General features: G+C 42.1%; 3 protein-coding genes across 3 annotated transcripts; 1 reads left to right on the top strand and 2 right to left on the bottom strand.

The window, feature by feature from the left end:
* Positions 1–210: 210 nt before the first annotated feature.
* LOC116204392 (glycine-rich cell wall structural protein 1-like) lies at positions 211–1,254 on the bottom strand. Its single transcript, XM_031536468.1, has one exon. The coding sequence runs from the start codon at positions 1,252–1,254 to the stop codon at positions 211–213; it is 1,044 nt and encodes a 347-aa protein (XP_031392328.1).
* A 1,853-nt stretch (positions 1,255–3,107) lies between these two features.
* On the bottom strand, positions 3,108–6,387 carry LOC116206131 (L-ascorbate oxidase homolog). The gene is made up of 8 exons (XM_031538905.1): positions 5,952–6,387; positions 5,756–5,865; positions 5,321–5,591; positions 5,140–5,242; positions 4,707–5,052; positions 4,092–4,457; positions 3,820–3,898; positions 3,108–3,718 (listed from the first exon to the last, which is right to left on the bottom strand). The coding sequence occupies exons 1-8, from the start codon at positions 6,087–6,089 to the stop codon at positions 3,515–3,517; spliced, it is 1,617 nt and encodes a 538-aa protein (XP_031394765.1). The 5' UTR covers positions 6,090–6,387; the 3' UTR covers positions 3,108–3,514.
* Positions 6,388–8,936: 2,549 nt separating this feature from the next.
* Positions 8,937–12,525, top strand: LOC116205016 (1-(5-phosphoribosyl)-5-[(5-phosphoribosylamino)methylideneamino] imidazole-4-carboxamide isomerase, chloroplastic). Its single transcript, XM_031537435.1, has 8 exons — positions 8,937–9,196; positions 9,283–9,344; positions 9,751–9,958; positions 10,256–10,341; positions 10,903–11,004; positions 11,321–11,454; positions 11,770–11,818; positions 12,088–12,525. The coding sequence occupies exons 1-8, from the start codon at positions 9,073–9,075 to the stop codon at positions 12,265–12,267; spliced, it is 945 nt and encodes a 314-aa protein (XP_031393295.1). The 5' UTR covers positions 8,937–9,072; the 3' UTR covers positions 12,268–12,525.
* The last annotated feature ends 165 nt before the right edge of the window (positions 12,526–12,690 follow it).

Here is a 12,690-nt window from a genome sequence, read left to right as displayed (position 1 = left end):
ACAACGTAAGAAACGAAGCAAGGAACTTGCCCTATTGTTGGTAATTAATTATACGATAGCACGGACTAGTTATTATAAGCGACGTCTCACAAAGCCTCCTGTACTTTCGGAAAAGCTAATACTGTGAGACTTTTTATCTCAACGACTTACAGACACGACTAATTCCACGTAAAAGAGATTGGCTCGGAGTGGTCGGTTGATGATCTCGTTTTACCTTCCTCCTCCGCCACTGCCGCCGCCAACACCAACACCATGGCCAGCACCGGCTCCAGACCCAACTCCGACTCCGATCCCAACCCCAATTCCCACTCCAAATCCTCCACCACTACCAATTCCATGGCCACCTCCGGCTCCTCCACCACCACCAGCACCCCCACCTAAGCCTCCCCCAGAACCACCTCCTACACCTCCACCCGCACCAAACCCGCCACCATGACCTGAACCTCCACCTACGCCGCCACCACCTCCTCCTCCGGCTCCTCCTCCACCACCAATGCCTGCCCCAGTCCCACCTCCTACACCTCCACCAGCACCGAACCCACCACCGTGGCCAGACCCTCCACCCAAACCGCCAACACCTCCGGATCCTCCACCTCCACCGCCTCCTGCACCTCCGCCAATACCACCAGCACCACCACCTACACCACCTCCTGCTCCAAAGCCTCCGCCATGGCCTGAACCACCTCCAGCACCTCCGCCTCCTCCTCCACCAAAGCCACCACCTCCTCCAGCGCCACCACCAAGACCGCCTCCAGCTCCACCGCCTACACCTCCCCCAGCTCCAAAACCTCCGCCGTGACCCGATCCGCCTCCAGCACCTCCTCCTCCACCACCACCAAATCCACCACCACCTCCAACACCTCCTCCAGCCCCGCCACCTACACCACCCCCAGCTCCAAAGCCACCTCCGTGACCAGCACCACCGCTAGCTCCTCCTCCACCACCAAGACCACCACCTCCTCCAGCTCCACCACCAAAGCCACGGCCTCCTCCAGCACCACCACCAAGACCGCCACCTCCTCCAGCTCCACCACCTAAACCACCGCCTCCTCCAAATCCACCACCTCTACTGCGACCATAACCACGTCCACGTCTGCCAAAGCGGCCGCCGCAGCGTCGTCCCCATCGGCAATCATAGTCATCGCCCAATCGTTCCTCGTCAACCTTCTTGTCCCCTACAATGAGCTCGCTCAGATGGAGCACAATGCATGAGGCCAGAAGAACCATGCAAACCCATCTCCTAGAGACTCCCATAGTTTTGAAAGCCGTTGACTAGCTAAGCTTGACCTGTTGATCCTTGCTCAAATGAGCTCTGCTATATATACACGTTTGATCAAAGCGATCCACCAGACATCTCTACATTTCATTATCGTTCATATTAATGGGTGCATGTTTGTGTGACGCGTTTGGAGACCGTTGGGCGATTGGGTGCAGCCATCAATGAAGATATATAATATATATACATATCCGAGAAGTCAAAAGTTGGCTTGGTGTTTTAATTTATATATATCTCATCAACTTTCCTCTTCTATATTCCATGCAATTGGTCTTTCAATCTACTTAACGTGAACAAATGATATACTATACCAATGAGGGCGTAGGGCAGCGGATAACTCGCTGATATTACAAGTTTCAAGTAAGAGAGCTAGTTCAAGTTTTCTCGGAGACTTGAGAGCAAATAAAAAGGGAAAGTTTCCCTATTTAATTTGTTGTTGGGTCCACTTGTGGCAGTACTACATATGGGCCTGCAAATATGTGGTATTATTTAGAAATTTCATTAGCTTCATAGTGACGAATCCAGGCCCTTGATCCTAATAATATAATTATTCCAGAGCGTTCGGATCCTTATGATTACTGTTGCTATGCCGGTTGCTTCAAAACCCTTTTCTAATTGTAGAAAGGAAAAAGATGATGGTATATTATGGGAGGCGTTTTTAAGTAGATAATGATGAAACACCAATTCGGTGCATACATTCTTTTATTGGGTGAACTTAACTTCCACATACATTCTTTCGAGTGTTTGATCCGCTACAAATTATATGGTCAGCTGTTTTTCTGGGACGACTGTTTTTGGGAGAAGTTAAGGGCTATTATGAGGATAAGTAAAGCCATAATGAAGCAGCTAATTTCCTGCCTCCTCCATTCTTATGTGTTGATAATTGGATTTTTTCTTTTTTTCTGGTGTACTTTTTTCGGTTAAGTCCAATGCCTAGTATAAGTAAGATAAATTCTAAATAACTAATAAAAGGGTACGTGCAGTTCCACTAAGTATCGAGCCTACGACCTCTAGATCAACAAGTGAGGACGTGCAACATTATACTGCACCTTCTATAATCTAAAATAATACATGATCTGACTACTTGTCGCTGGTCCCTTTACTCTCGCTATTGAAGTCCAGTCAAACCCCTCCAAGTTGCCACCGACACCGAGTACCAAGATCGTAATTAAGACATACTATACCCTACACATCTTCCCCTCTGCTCCCAGTAATGTTGCTTTTGATCCTTTAAGACTACGAACAATTCTTTCTTATTTATCGGGTCCTCTGTGAGTACTAGTACGAGCAAATTTGATATCATTAGTGACATGTGGCCCGAGTAAATATTCTTCATTGAATACACATGGTAAAACCACTTTTTATATAAATCATGAGCACATCCGTAATCCCTTTTTAGCGCTGTCGGTCGGTCCAAATTTGTTGATCACATAATTTTCTTCAGCCTGTTGCGGGCCTTGTGGCAGTTGATTTCATGAACACGAGCAAGTTCGGGGAGCTTGCCTCAGATTCCCGAGTTTCACATGTGAAACAAGTCCATGATGGCAATGTAAAGTGCTTGAAGATGAACTTTAGCTAAACACCGTAAAAGAAAGCATGGAACGTTTTGAATCGGGATTTTGCCTCTGGAAAGTTGTTTTTGATGATTTTGTTATCTAAGATATGAGGTCCCGGAACCGAAAGTGACTGCATTGATTGAGCGAGCCACTCCATTAATCTGGAAAAGGCTTGGTTCCTCCGGTCCATTTCAGCATATGTCTGCATATTGGGTTTACGTAAGCCAACCAAGCAGTCAAAATCTAAATTCTGAAAGAGCTTCAGAAGTAGCATCGATGATTCAATAATGTTCATTCTCTTACGGTTTGAAGCAAGGCTAAATCGATAAGATCTCCAAACAAAAGAATTGGAGTGAATCTAATATGACCTCGAGAAAGGTAAAAAGAAAGAACAATTCCTGCAATAAGAAAGGAAAATTTGTCCTTGAGACCAGAAAATCGGAAGGAGGTTCTCCGCATAGGCTCGAGCGGAGCCTCAGGACAATTTCAATGTTTTTTACTAACCATAGCTTTGGTACCGGGCAATATGTAATTAGCTTCGTCATTGACAGGGAAACAACTTGGATTTCCTAGATGACATAGGAGGAAGAATGAAAGGGATATCTTATTGAGGCAGTTTTGCTACTTTCGGTAGATCTGATCTTTAGGCACTTGAACTGGGTTGTGATCCATATCACACGGGCTAGCCGTGATGCCCGATTGCTCTGCCACAGAGCAGAGCATTGCTCGGGATTGGGTATTCATCTCTCCAAGAGTTTGCAGGCGAGTAGACACGGAGATAGAACTGCTGGCCAAGATACTGGCGAGCCCAGTTCTCGGACCTTACATTCCACATTCCCACATTGTCCAGAGGCACGTAGACTGCTGTCCATGACAGAGGATAAACCTGCATATATAAAAACATACCGAGTACCTCGTAAGAAATTTCATTGCTCGTATATTCATGAATGGAGAACTTCCAAGTAATCTAAACCAGCTTCTTATTACCTGAACAGTGCATCGAGAAATTGTGTCCTGTAAGTTGTAATTCAGTCTACTTGCAGGGGACCACTGTCCTCCATCCATCCTGCATGATTTACTCTCACATGTATAATAATGTCTTTGACATAATGTGAAAGACAATAGTTAAGTTGACAGATGCACGTGTTTTCTAAAAATATTCTATGCACTAGCACTGGAAGATTTCTTTTCTCACCGATCTTTGGCGAGAAATTGAGAATCAAATGTGGTGTGTATATGGCAGCAAAAAATGTACATACCCTACAACGAAGAAGTTGTGTCCATTGATGTGCCATGACTGCACGGTATCCTCTTGATTCTCAAAGACAATTTCTGCATAGCCACGGAAATCGGCACCCATCACAGAAGTCTGAAGGTAACCGCCTGCGCCAGTGGGGTTGTCTGGCATGCTGCCGATGGTGAAGACTCCAGGTGTGTTGAAGTGGTCAGCAAGCTTCAAGGGAGTGTCTGCAGGGATGAATGAGACACTATTGACGGCGTAACGCTGCTTCCCATTGATTATAGGAGCGGAGTTTGCAAGTCTGATGGTTCGGGTCACGTTGATCATTCCATAGTGATATGAGCCCTGCGGGTTCGGTCTCGGACCACTCGCCGTCAAGTTCCGCCTAAGCCAAAAAATTCACAAGAAGAGAGTGAATTTTTCAGCATTTTACTTAGTCACCAAGTCACTACAGACTCTTCAATTATGATCATCTCTGGAAAGCTTTTTCCAAACTCGGTCTTACTTATAGCCAAGTTATTAGTTTGCATTGTACTGTTGAAATCACATCCATTTTCCTAAGAAAAATTTTTGGCAAGAAATAGACTTTGAAAATGAAAGGGACTCGAGATTCAATTTTCCATTTAGAATATACCTAAATGATCGTGCCTGTTCGAGCGACCAATCAACCTGTATAGTCGGGCCAGCTGGTGGGGGACCTGATATGCCTCCTGAAGAGCCACTGTAGCGTAAGGTTGAGTTTGCTGTGAGCACTTGGGAGGTGAACCGCGTCGAGACGACAATGTAATAATCATGTGCGGGCTGGTCAGCTGTTACGAGCACAGACAACGATTGCCCTAGGTGGATGTCGATGGAATCATAGGTGTTTTGCAGCGTGTGGATTCCCTCGACCTCGACCAGCCTCATCTTGTGCCCTTGGATCCGAAAATTGATTGAGGTTGAGATCCCCACATTGGAGATCCGGAACCGGTATGTCTTGCCTGCCCGACAGGTTCTAAGGCTCAGTTCATCAAGCAGAGCAAAAAGATCATATGTTGTTAATGTTTGTTAATAGCCAACACTGTTACCTTGGTCTACTGTGAATGTGTAACCATTCGACCCACGGCCATTAATCAGCAGCCCATCGGGGAAGGGAAGGTTGCTGCCGCTATCTAAAATTGCTCTCAAATCCTGAAAAGTCGAGAATCAAGGTTATTTTCCTTTAGCAGATAGACCTTATTAGATCAATTCCCAGGGAACTACACTTACAGTGTGATTTTTCATGAACCAATCACCGGCAAGGATGGTGAAGTCACTGGCAGGAGGGTCGAAAGGCACCGGAATCACGGATCTGCTGGCAATTTTAAAGCCCCCGAATCCACCGGCTGCCTTGTGGAAAGCAAGAGAAGGGAAGTAGAAGTAACTCCCAATCTGGTCCTTCACTTGAAGGACATACGTGAAGTTCTGCCCCGGCGGGATCGGGCAGTTGGTCCCGTACACTCCATCCTGCCACGAGTTCCGTCTCTGTTGCACTCCATTCCTAGACCATGGAACAAAAGGAAAACATTTATACTTCCAACGTACCTGTCCGGAATAGTTCCGGCATCATTTACCACCTAAAACTGTTAGTTCAAAGAGCTTGTAAGCTTTACATTAAAAAAAAAAAAAAAAAAACTTGTAAGCTTGTCGAGCATTAGGACTGACCATGAGATGAGGAAAGGCTCGTCCAAGCTGTTGAAGACACTGATGATGATGTTGTCATTGGTGACACTCTCAATCGACGGCCCAGGAAATTGCCCGTTAATCAAAATCCCCTGCCGCATATAGCGATTTAACTTAACTTACCAACCAACCATAACTAATCATACCATATTTCTATACAAGATTGAACTTTTCATACCTTTTGTTTAACTCCAAGAGGGTATATGTCACCATAAGTCACATTCCAATTGTAGAACCTGTAAGGGTCTTCCCCATTGGAGCAGATCACCAGCAGCAGAACTGAAAACAGAGCAAACAGAACCCTGAAAGATCCCATTTTTCTGTTTTCTGGTTTTCACACTGTAATGGACAATTCCAGAAGAATGAGGGAATGGGCAACAGTCTATGAATGTTGGCACTTAAAAGGACAAAAGGATGGATAGGATGGAACCGTCTTTTTCCTTCTATTTTTTTTTTTTATGGCTTTTGCTTTTTTTGTGCTTTCGAAACTCAATGGTTCTTTGTTTCTTGGAACGGGCAAGTGGGGAAGGAAGAATACAGGGAAGGAGGAGGAAAAAAGAAAAGAACTGGAACAGTAAAGGGTGTCTGTCTCTGAGCTGTAAGCCTCTAATAATCCCCCCGTCTGCAGCAGAATCCAATAGAGCTCAGAGCAGAGAGCAGCGAGGCGAGGGGGAAATCTGGCTACGGTTTTTTTTTTTTTCCGATTATAAGGAATGTAAAAAAATAAGAAAGGGAACGAAAGCACGAAAAGTCTTATTGCAGTCGAACTCTTGACTTCTTAAACCTGGCGAGAGCATGTGTTATTACATTAAGTAATAAAAATAAAATACGGCATAATACATGGTTATCACAGTGGGCAGCAGTCACCGAACTTAAACGCATTCGGTAAGAGCACTATTGCTTCCTAGTGCCGTCGGTAGTGTGCTGTGCGCATCCCGGCTTACGACCTATTCCGAACGAGACAGTTGGGATCGAGAACCTTTCTCATTCCGGTTGCGTTTTTCGTCGCTTCAGTAACTGTGTGGCGTCAGAGTAATGTCGCCTTCAGCAGCAGAACCCAAATGATATAATAAATATTCATATATTCACTGTATCCAAGTCTGGAAATTGATTGCCATTTTTGTTCCATTAAATTAAGAGAAGAAAGGGCGGCAAGTTCAAGAGACGAGCTTGGCTGGCGCCCCATGGAATTCACAGTCGAGGGTCATATTCAATTACCAAAAGAAATACAATAGTCGGGAACCAGTTCCCGCGAGTCGAGCAGTACCGGTGGTCAGGGGCGGAGCCAGGATTTTTTTCCAGCAGGGGCAAAATAATGGCTCGACATATATAATACATTTCAGTGGGGACAAATAATAATCTTACTCGCTTATTATAGAACAAATTTTTGAAAATTCATAATTTTTTGGGGCAAGATATTGAAAATTCAGGGGGGGCAATTACCCCCTCCCATTAATGTGGCTCCGCCCCTGCGGGTGGTAGTTGTGAAATGAATGTCGAACATGATAGACTGAGACTCGTAATGAGATGTTCATAGGGTCCCAAACGTTTGTCGATTATGCTCGAAAGTTGTAACAGGTCATGGAGTAGTCGGGCAACAACGGGATTAGGGGACAGCAAGATTGAAGTTGATTTCGACAACTAAACAGATGGCCTTTTTATGTTTGTTTGGGTCAAAATCATTATGCGACTTCATTCACTGCGTCCGTTGGTCGGGCACCAACACAGTCACTGAATCTTATCTTCCTAAGTTGAAGTTGAAATTTACATGGGTGGAAAGTATACATCCTATTGGTCGACTCAAATCGACCGCACCAATGAATATCATCAGTCATTGACTATTGGCGATATTAATCTAATTATGTTCGGGTCTTCTAATTCGATCACAGCATCCAATATTTTTTTATGAGGAATAGGACGCCATCTTACACGATGAAATTATTTTCCATTTTCGACGTGATTTTTTATTTCGAATTTTTCTCGTAATAAATGGATGAACGTGAATGAAGGCCGAAACTTTTCGGAAAGCGGGAGGCAAGGAGATGTCTGATGAGGCAATCCTTGTATTTGATTCGATGCCTTTCAGCCGCTTATTTAAATGTTGGCTTCGAGCTTTCATCGCTGTTCAAAGATGGAATTCTCCTCTTTCTTTAATAAGATGAAGAATGAAATGATTAAGGAATGGGGACTTTTCCAAAAAAAAGGGGGGAATAGCGACTACTCCTTTGACACGAAGATAACTAACTAAAAAAAAAAAAGCCGATCAAAGCAGCTCATGACTAATTTCTTCCTTGCTAATCAAATTCAAATTATTATACTACGTTTGGTTTGTAAGTAACATTTTAAAATTATATTTTAATTTTGAGAAAGAGTGGTATAAATAGTTATGTATAGGCTCACTCTTTGACTTTGTATGAGTTATGTGATTTTGATTTTGAAAAAGAGTGATATAAATGAGACTCATCCTTTGACTTTGTATGAGTTATTTTATTTTGTTGTGGGTAGAATTAAGTTAAAGTAAGATTTTAAAATCCCACTTTGAATTTAAACGGAGCGTAATATTCTAGCCACTGCAAGTGCCTTATTTTATGGGCGGATCCCAAAAATTTGAAGTTCATCGGAAGTATTTGTGACCAGAATGACCAGACACTCTGAAAATTTAATAGGTTACAAACAGCTTAAGCGGTCATAGGGGACATTTTAAAGTTTATAATCACGGAAACTTTAGTATTTACTATTTAGAAAATAATAATAATAATAATAAACACGGAAATTTTAAGTTGATATTGAATTAGGAATAAAATTTGATACGTTGAGTTCAAATATTAGTACTTTAGTTCAAGTGTTTATTAATTCTATTTTTCTTGGTGAAAAGAACAATATACCAGACAATTTAATCGAAGTATTAAATACTTAAACTAAAAATTTTACCATGACTCCATGTCACTATGGACGTACAATCAATATTACTTTCTTTTTTTTCCCTTTTTTTATGTATTATGAAATGGGCCTATAGATATCTTTTTGGGCTTCCATCACACGACTGAGCCCAACTATCATTTATTGGGCCTAACTATCGTGGCCGGTTCGAAGGAAACTCCATGCAAATTGAAAACGGCACCTGGGAGCGCGTTTCAGCAAGTTCAGCCTAAGAAGTAAGGTGGAAAAACCGCGGCGGGAAGAAACATAACGACGTCGTCGGCGCCGCCTTCAACTGTCTGTCCGTCTCTGTCTGTGTCCTGTCGCTGCGCGGAGCTCTTGTGCTGGTAATCGGACGATCAAGCTCGACATCTTGCCACATGAGAAGCTGCAGCTCCCGTGCGAGCTCAACACTCACTCCCAGTTCACTGAATTTGAGCTTTGGCCGTTCAATCGGCGGCTTCAATAGTAGGCGCCGATGCATTTCGTTGGCGGCCATTTCAAGTGAGCCTTCTGCTTCCATCTTCGATCATGCTTCATGTTTTGGACTTAAAGCAGCATCTTGACAAGAATTCGTAAGTTTTGGGCAGGGTCTTCGCGGATGTCCGTATCTTGTGCAGTTCAGTTCAGACCCTGCATTGACATACACAAGGTGTTTGACAGAAATCTCAACTCACGTCTGTTCCTGCTTTCAAATCAATCTTTCTTGTTATTCTATGCTTAACCCGGAGACCCTCATGAGAGAAGAGAAGAAAGTAGAGATTTCATCCTTTGATTGATTGATTACGATTAATTCCGTTTGTCGTTTCTGCTGCTTTTCTTCATGCATTGAGCTTCGAACCTCCCATAAAGAAAAAGGTTTTTCATTCAGATTACTTTTTCTCGTAATGATTTTCTTGAAATGGTTAATGGATGAATTTTGACTATGCTGCATTTTTTATGGATGGCGTGCAAGAAACTGTTATGTCCAGTGCGTCAAAAGTGTTTCTTTCAATTGCAAGAGGCATTTCCTTGCTTCTTGTACTCTGCTAAATGGGCGATTGCTATGCGTTCATCAGGGTAAAGTGAAACAAATTGTCGGGTCAACTCTGAGGGATTTGAAGGATGGTGATTCAACTCCAACGACCAATTTCGAGACGGACAAGTCTCCTTCAGAATTTGCGAATTTGTACCGGCAAGATGGGCTCACTGGGGGTCATGTGATAATGCTAGGTGCAGATCCTCTTAGCAAAGCTGCTGCTATTGAAGCATTGCGTGCCTACCCTGGTATTCTTCCTTTTTATTGTATCCAAATGGCTCTGTGTGGTGTCTCGGTTTAATTGCTACTTTAATTTATAAGGAAAGATATCATTCCCATGCATATTTTCCGAGAAGATGTCTATTTTCATGTTTGGTTTCATGCATCTTTTCCAAGGTTGTTTGTTTCCATGTTAATGTTCTTGTTAAAAATTTCAATAACTGAATTCCCTTGTCTCCATTTCATCTTTGACCTTTATAGTTGATAGTATGTCTGAAACTTACACAGTTCTTTCCTCTGCTGGACCTATCGAAGCACTAATTTAGGCGGATTGCAAGTTGGAGGAGGAATCACTTCAGAAAATTCTCTGAGTTATATAGATGAAGGAGCTAGCCATGTCATCGTCACATCAGTATGTCGTCTCTGTGATTTCTTTTTCTTTTTTTTCACAATATTATTATGCATCATGCTATACATGGCCATCAGCGTGATGTAATGAGTCTATTCTCTCACATTTCATTTACCTTCCATTGAAGCATCCTAATACTAGTGGTTGAAAATATTGGATCCTTTACAAGTTGTAGTCTTGCTTTTTTTTTTTTCTGGCTTCAATATTTGGTCAGCAGTGTAATTTTCTTTTTATCAAATATACCAAGGGTTTACCTGAATTTTGGACATCATCTCATGACCTGGAGTCTTTAATTTACAGTAGCCATTAGATTCTCCTCTTTTTGATAATTTGGTTCTTCCATTTTAACTAGTTATATTTTCAGCTCTGAAATTGTAAAATGAAACATCTAGGGGGCTCGCCTTATTTTGTGCCCTACATCAATGTATTCTCAAACCAAGGAGATGGCAACTGCTTTTACATTGAGGCTTCCTTCGAATAGCTTCTGCAATTAACTACTTTCTTTGATAAGGATGGAAGACTTAGTTGGTTCTTTTTTTATTTGTATTGCATATCAACTTGCAGTATGTGTTCAGTAATGGCAAAATGGACCTCGAGAGGCTTAAAGACCTTGTCCATGTTGTTGGAAAACAGAGACTGGTTTTGGATCTTAGCTGCAGGAAAAAGGTATAACTTGACCACCATGCTATGATGGAACTATTGTTTTAAGAGAAAATAGGGTGGGGATTGGACACTTGTGCTATTTTACTACCCTTTGCTACTAATCTAATAAAAAAAGAAAAATAAAGAAAAGGACTTGTCATTGGATATGATGCAGGCTTTGTCACCTGACCCGCAATGGCCTCCAAGAAGTTAGAATTTTAGTACTAAGTCTTCGGCTTTCTGAGTGAAGGCAGCTAAGAGCATTATATACTTCAGATTTAGACAGAGGGTATAAGATGTAATTAACAATCCTAGTTCATTCTATTGAAACTCTTCGCAGGAAGGTAGATATGCTATTGTCACCGATAGATGGCAGAAGTTTAGTGATGTATATCTGGACGAGAAGGTTTTAGACTTTCTTGCTGGCTATGCAGATGAGTTCTTGGTCCATGGTGTAGATGTTGAAGGGAAAAAGTAAGTCCATCTATGTTTCTGCTTCAAGATGAATATCTTGTTTTGTTTTATCGTTTTGCTTTTAGTTGGTTAGCTAGTTTTGTGGTCTCAGATATCAGGTACCATTTGTATGTTCTCTGATAAGTATTACAATGTCATACTGTTTTTTTGCTGGTGTATTGCAATGTCATGCTGAAATTTAGTAACTCTCTCTTGTTAAAACTAAATGAAGTTATTTTTCCATTAAAAGCGAGCTCAGTTGTTTCTCATGGTTTTACATTTATATCCTTAAAGATATTGTTTCTGATTACCCACTTCAACCTTTGATAAATGCAGGCTTGGAATTGATGAAGAGCTCGTGGCTTTGCTCGGCAGACATTCTCCTGTGAGTCATATCATCGTTCAACTTTTTTTCCTACATCATATTTCACAGGCATTTCAGCCTGTATCTAATATCCTCTAACCTATGGCGTATCCCATGAGCTGGAAATGTAATTCCATGACAGAGTCTTATTCTGTTCCATTACCCTTATTGATCCATCATACCAGATGAGCACTAATGTTGTTAGACCACCTCCAGTTTTGTTTTATTTTCTGTATTGCTGGTGCAAAAGAATTGTGCACTAATGCTCTTCTTTGCTCCTTGTGAATCAGATTCCAGTAACATATGCAGGTGGTGTCACGGTGATGAATGATCTAGAGAGGATAAAATTAGCTGGGATGGGACGCGTGGATGTGACAGTGGGTAGTGCATTGGATATCTTCGGGGGGAACCTACCCTACAAGGATGTCGTTGAATGGCACTACTCTCAGCAGGAAGCATTGGCAGCTTAAGTTCTCTTCATGGGATTCGCCTCAATTGCTTTTGTTTCAAGTCCTCATGAATGATTTCTATTGTATGTTTATCCTAGCAGATAGATGTCGGTTTTTGTCCAAGGCTACTACTTATTTTGTCTTTTTTCTGTCGGAACTTGGGTGTACTTCTTGGGTTGGATCATTCAAGGTGACATTAATGTAGAGAACCATAACTCGTTGCAACCAGGGCTTTCTTCCCCTTTGGTTTCTTGTCAAAATGGCATCTTGGTTGAGTAATTGTATGCCATACGATATGGAGCTGGTTATGCAGTAAAGTATTGAGTTCTTTTTTTTTTTGGCAATAAATCAGAGAGGGTTTAGTGGCTTCTTTTTTTAATCCTAATATTCAAAATTCAATGGATTACGATTAATCCATTGAATTTGTATTCCCAACATGAATTT

Source organism: Punica granatum, chromosome 4, assembly GCF_007655135.1.
Source record: "Punica granatum isolate Tunisia-2019 chromosome 4, ASM765513v2, whole genome shotgun sequence".
Classification (NCBI taxonomy): Eukaryota; Viridiplantae; Streptophyta; class Magnoliopsida; order Myrtales; family Lythraceae; genus Punica; species Punica granatum.
This window is presented reverse-complemented; position numbering and strand designations above follow the sequence as displayed.

Bases quoted from the DNA above. Each gene is read 5' to 3' on its own strand.
- LOC116206131 (XM_031538905.1), bottom strand. From the start codon at position 6,089: ATGGGATCTTTCAGGGTTCTGTTTGCTCTGTTTTCAGTTCTGCTGCTG. The intron at 4,458-4,706 runs GTATATTCTAAA...TTTTTGGCTTAG, and splicing joins GAACAGGCACGATCATTTAG to GCGGAACTTGACGGCGAGTG. The intron at 3,719-3,819 runs GTAATAAGAAGC...TTATATATGCAG, and splicing joins TTTCTCGATGCACTGTTCAG to GTTTATCCTCTGTCATGGAC.
- LOC116204392 (XM_031536468.1), bottom strand. From the start codon at position 1,254: ATGGGAGTCTCTAGGAGATGGGTTTGCATGGTTCTTCTGGCCTCATGC.
- LOC116205016 (XM_031537435.1), top strand. From the start codon at position 9,073: ATGAGAAGCTGCAGCTCCCGTGCGAGCTCAACACTCACTCCCAGTTCA. The intron at 9,197-9,282 runs GTGAGCCTTCTG...AGTTTTGGGCAG, and splicing joins TTCGTTGGCGGCCATTTCAA to GGTCTTCGCGGATGTCCGTA. The intron at 11,005-11,320 runs GTATAACTTGAC...AACTCTTCGCAG, and splicing joins ATCTTAGCTGCAGGAAAAAG to GAAGGTAGATATGCTATTGT.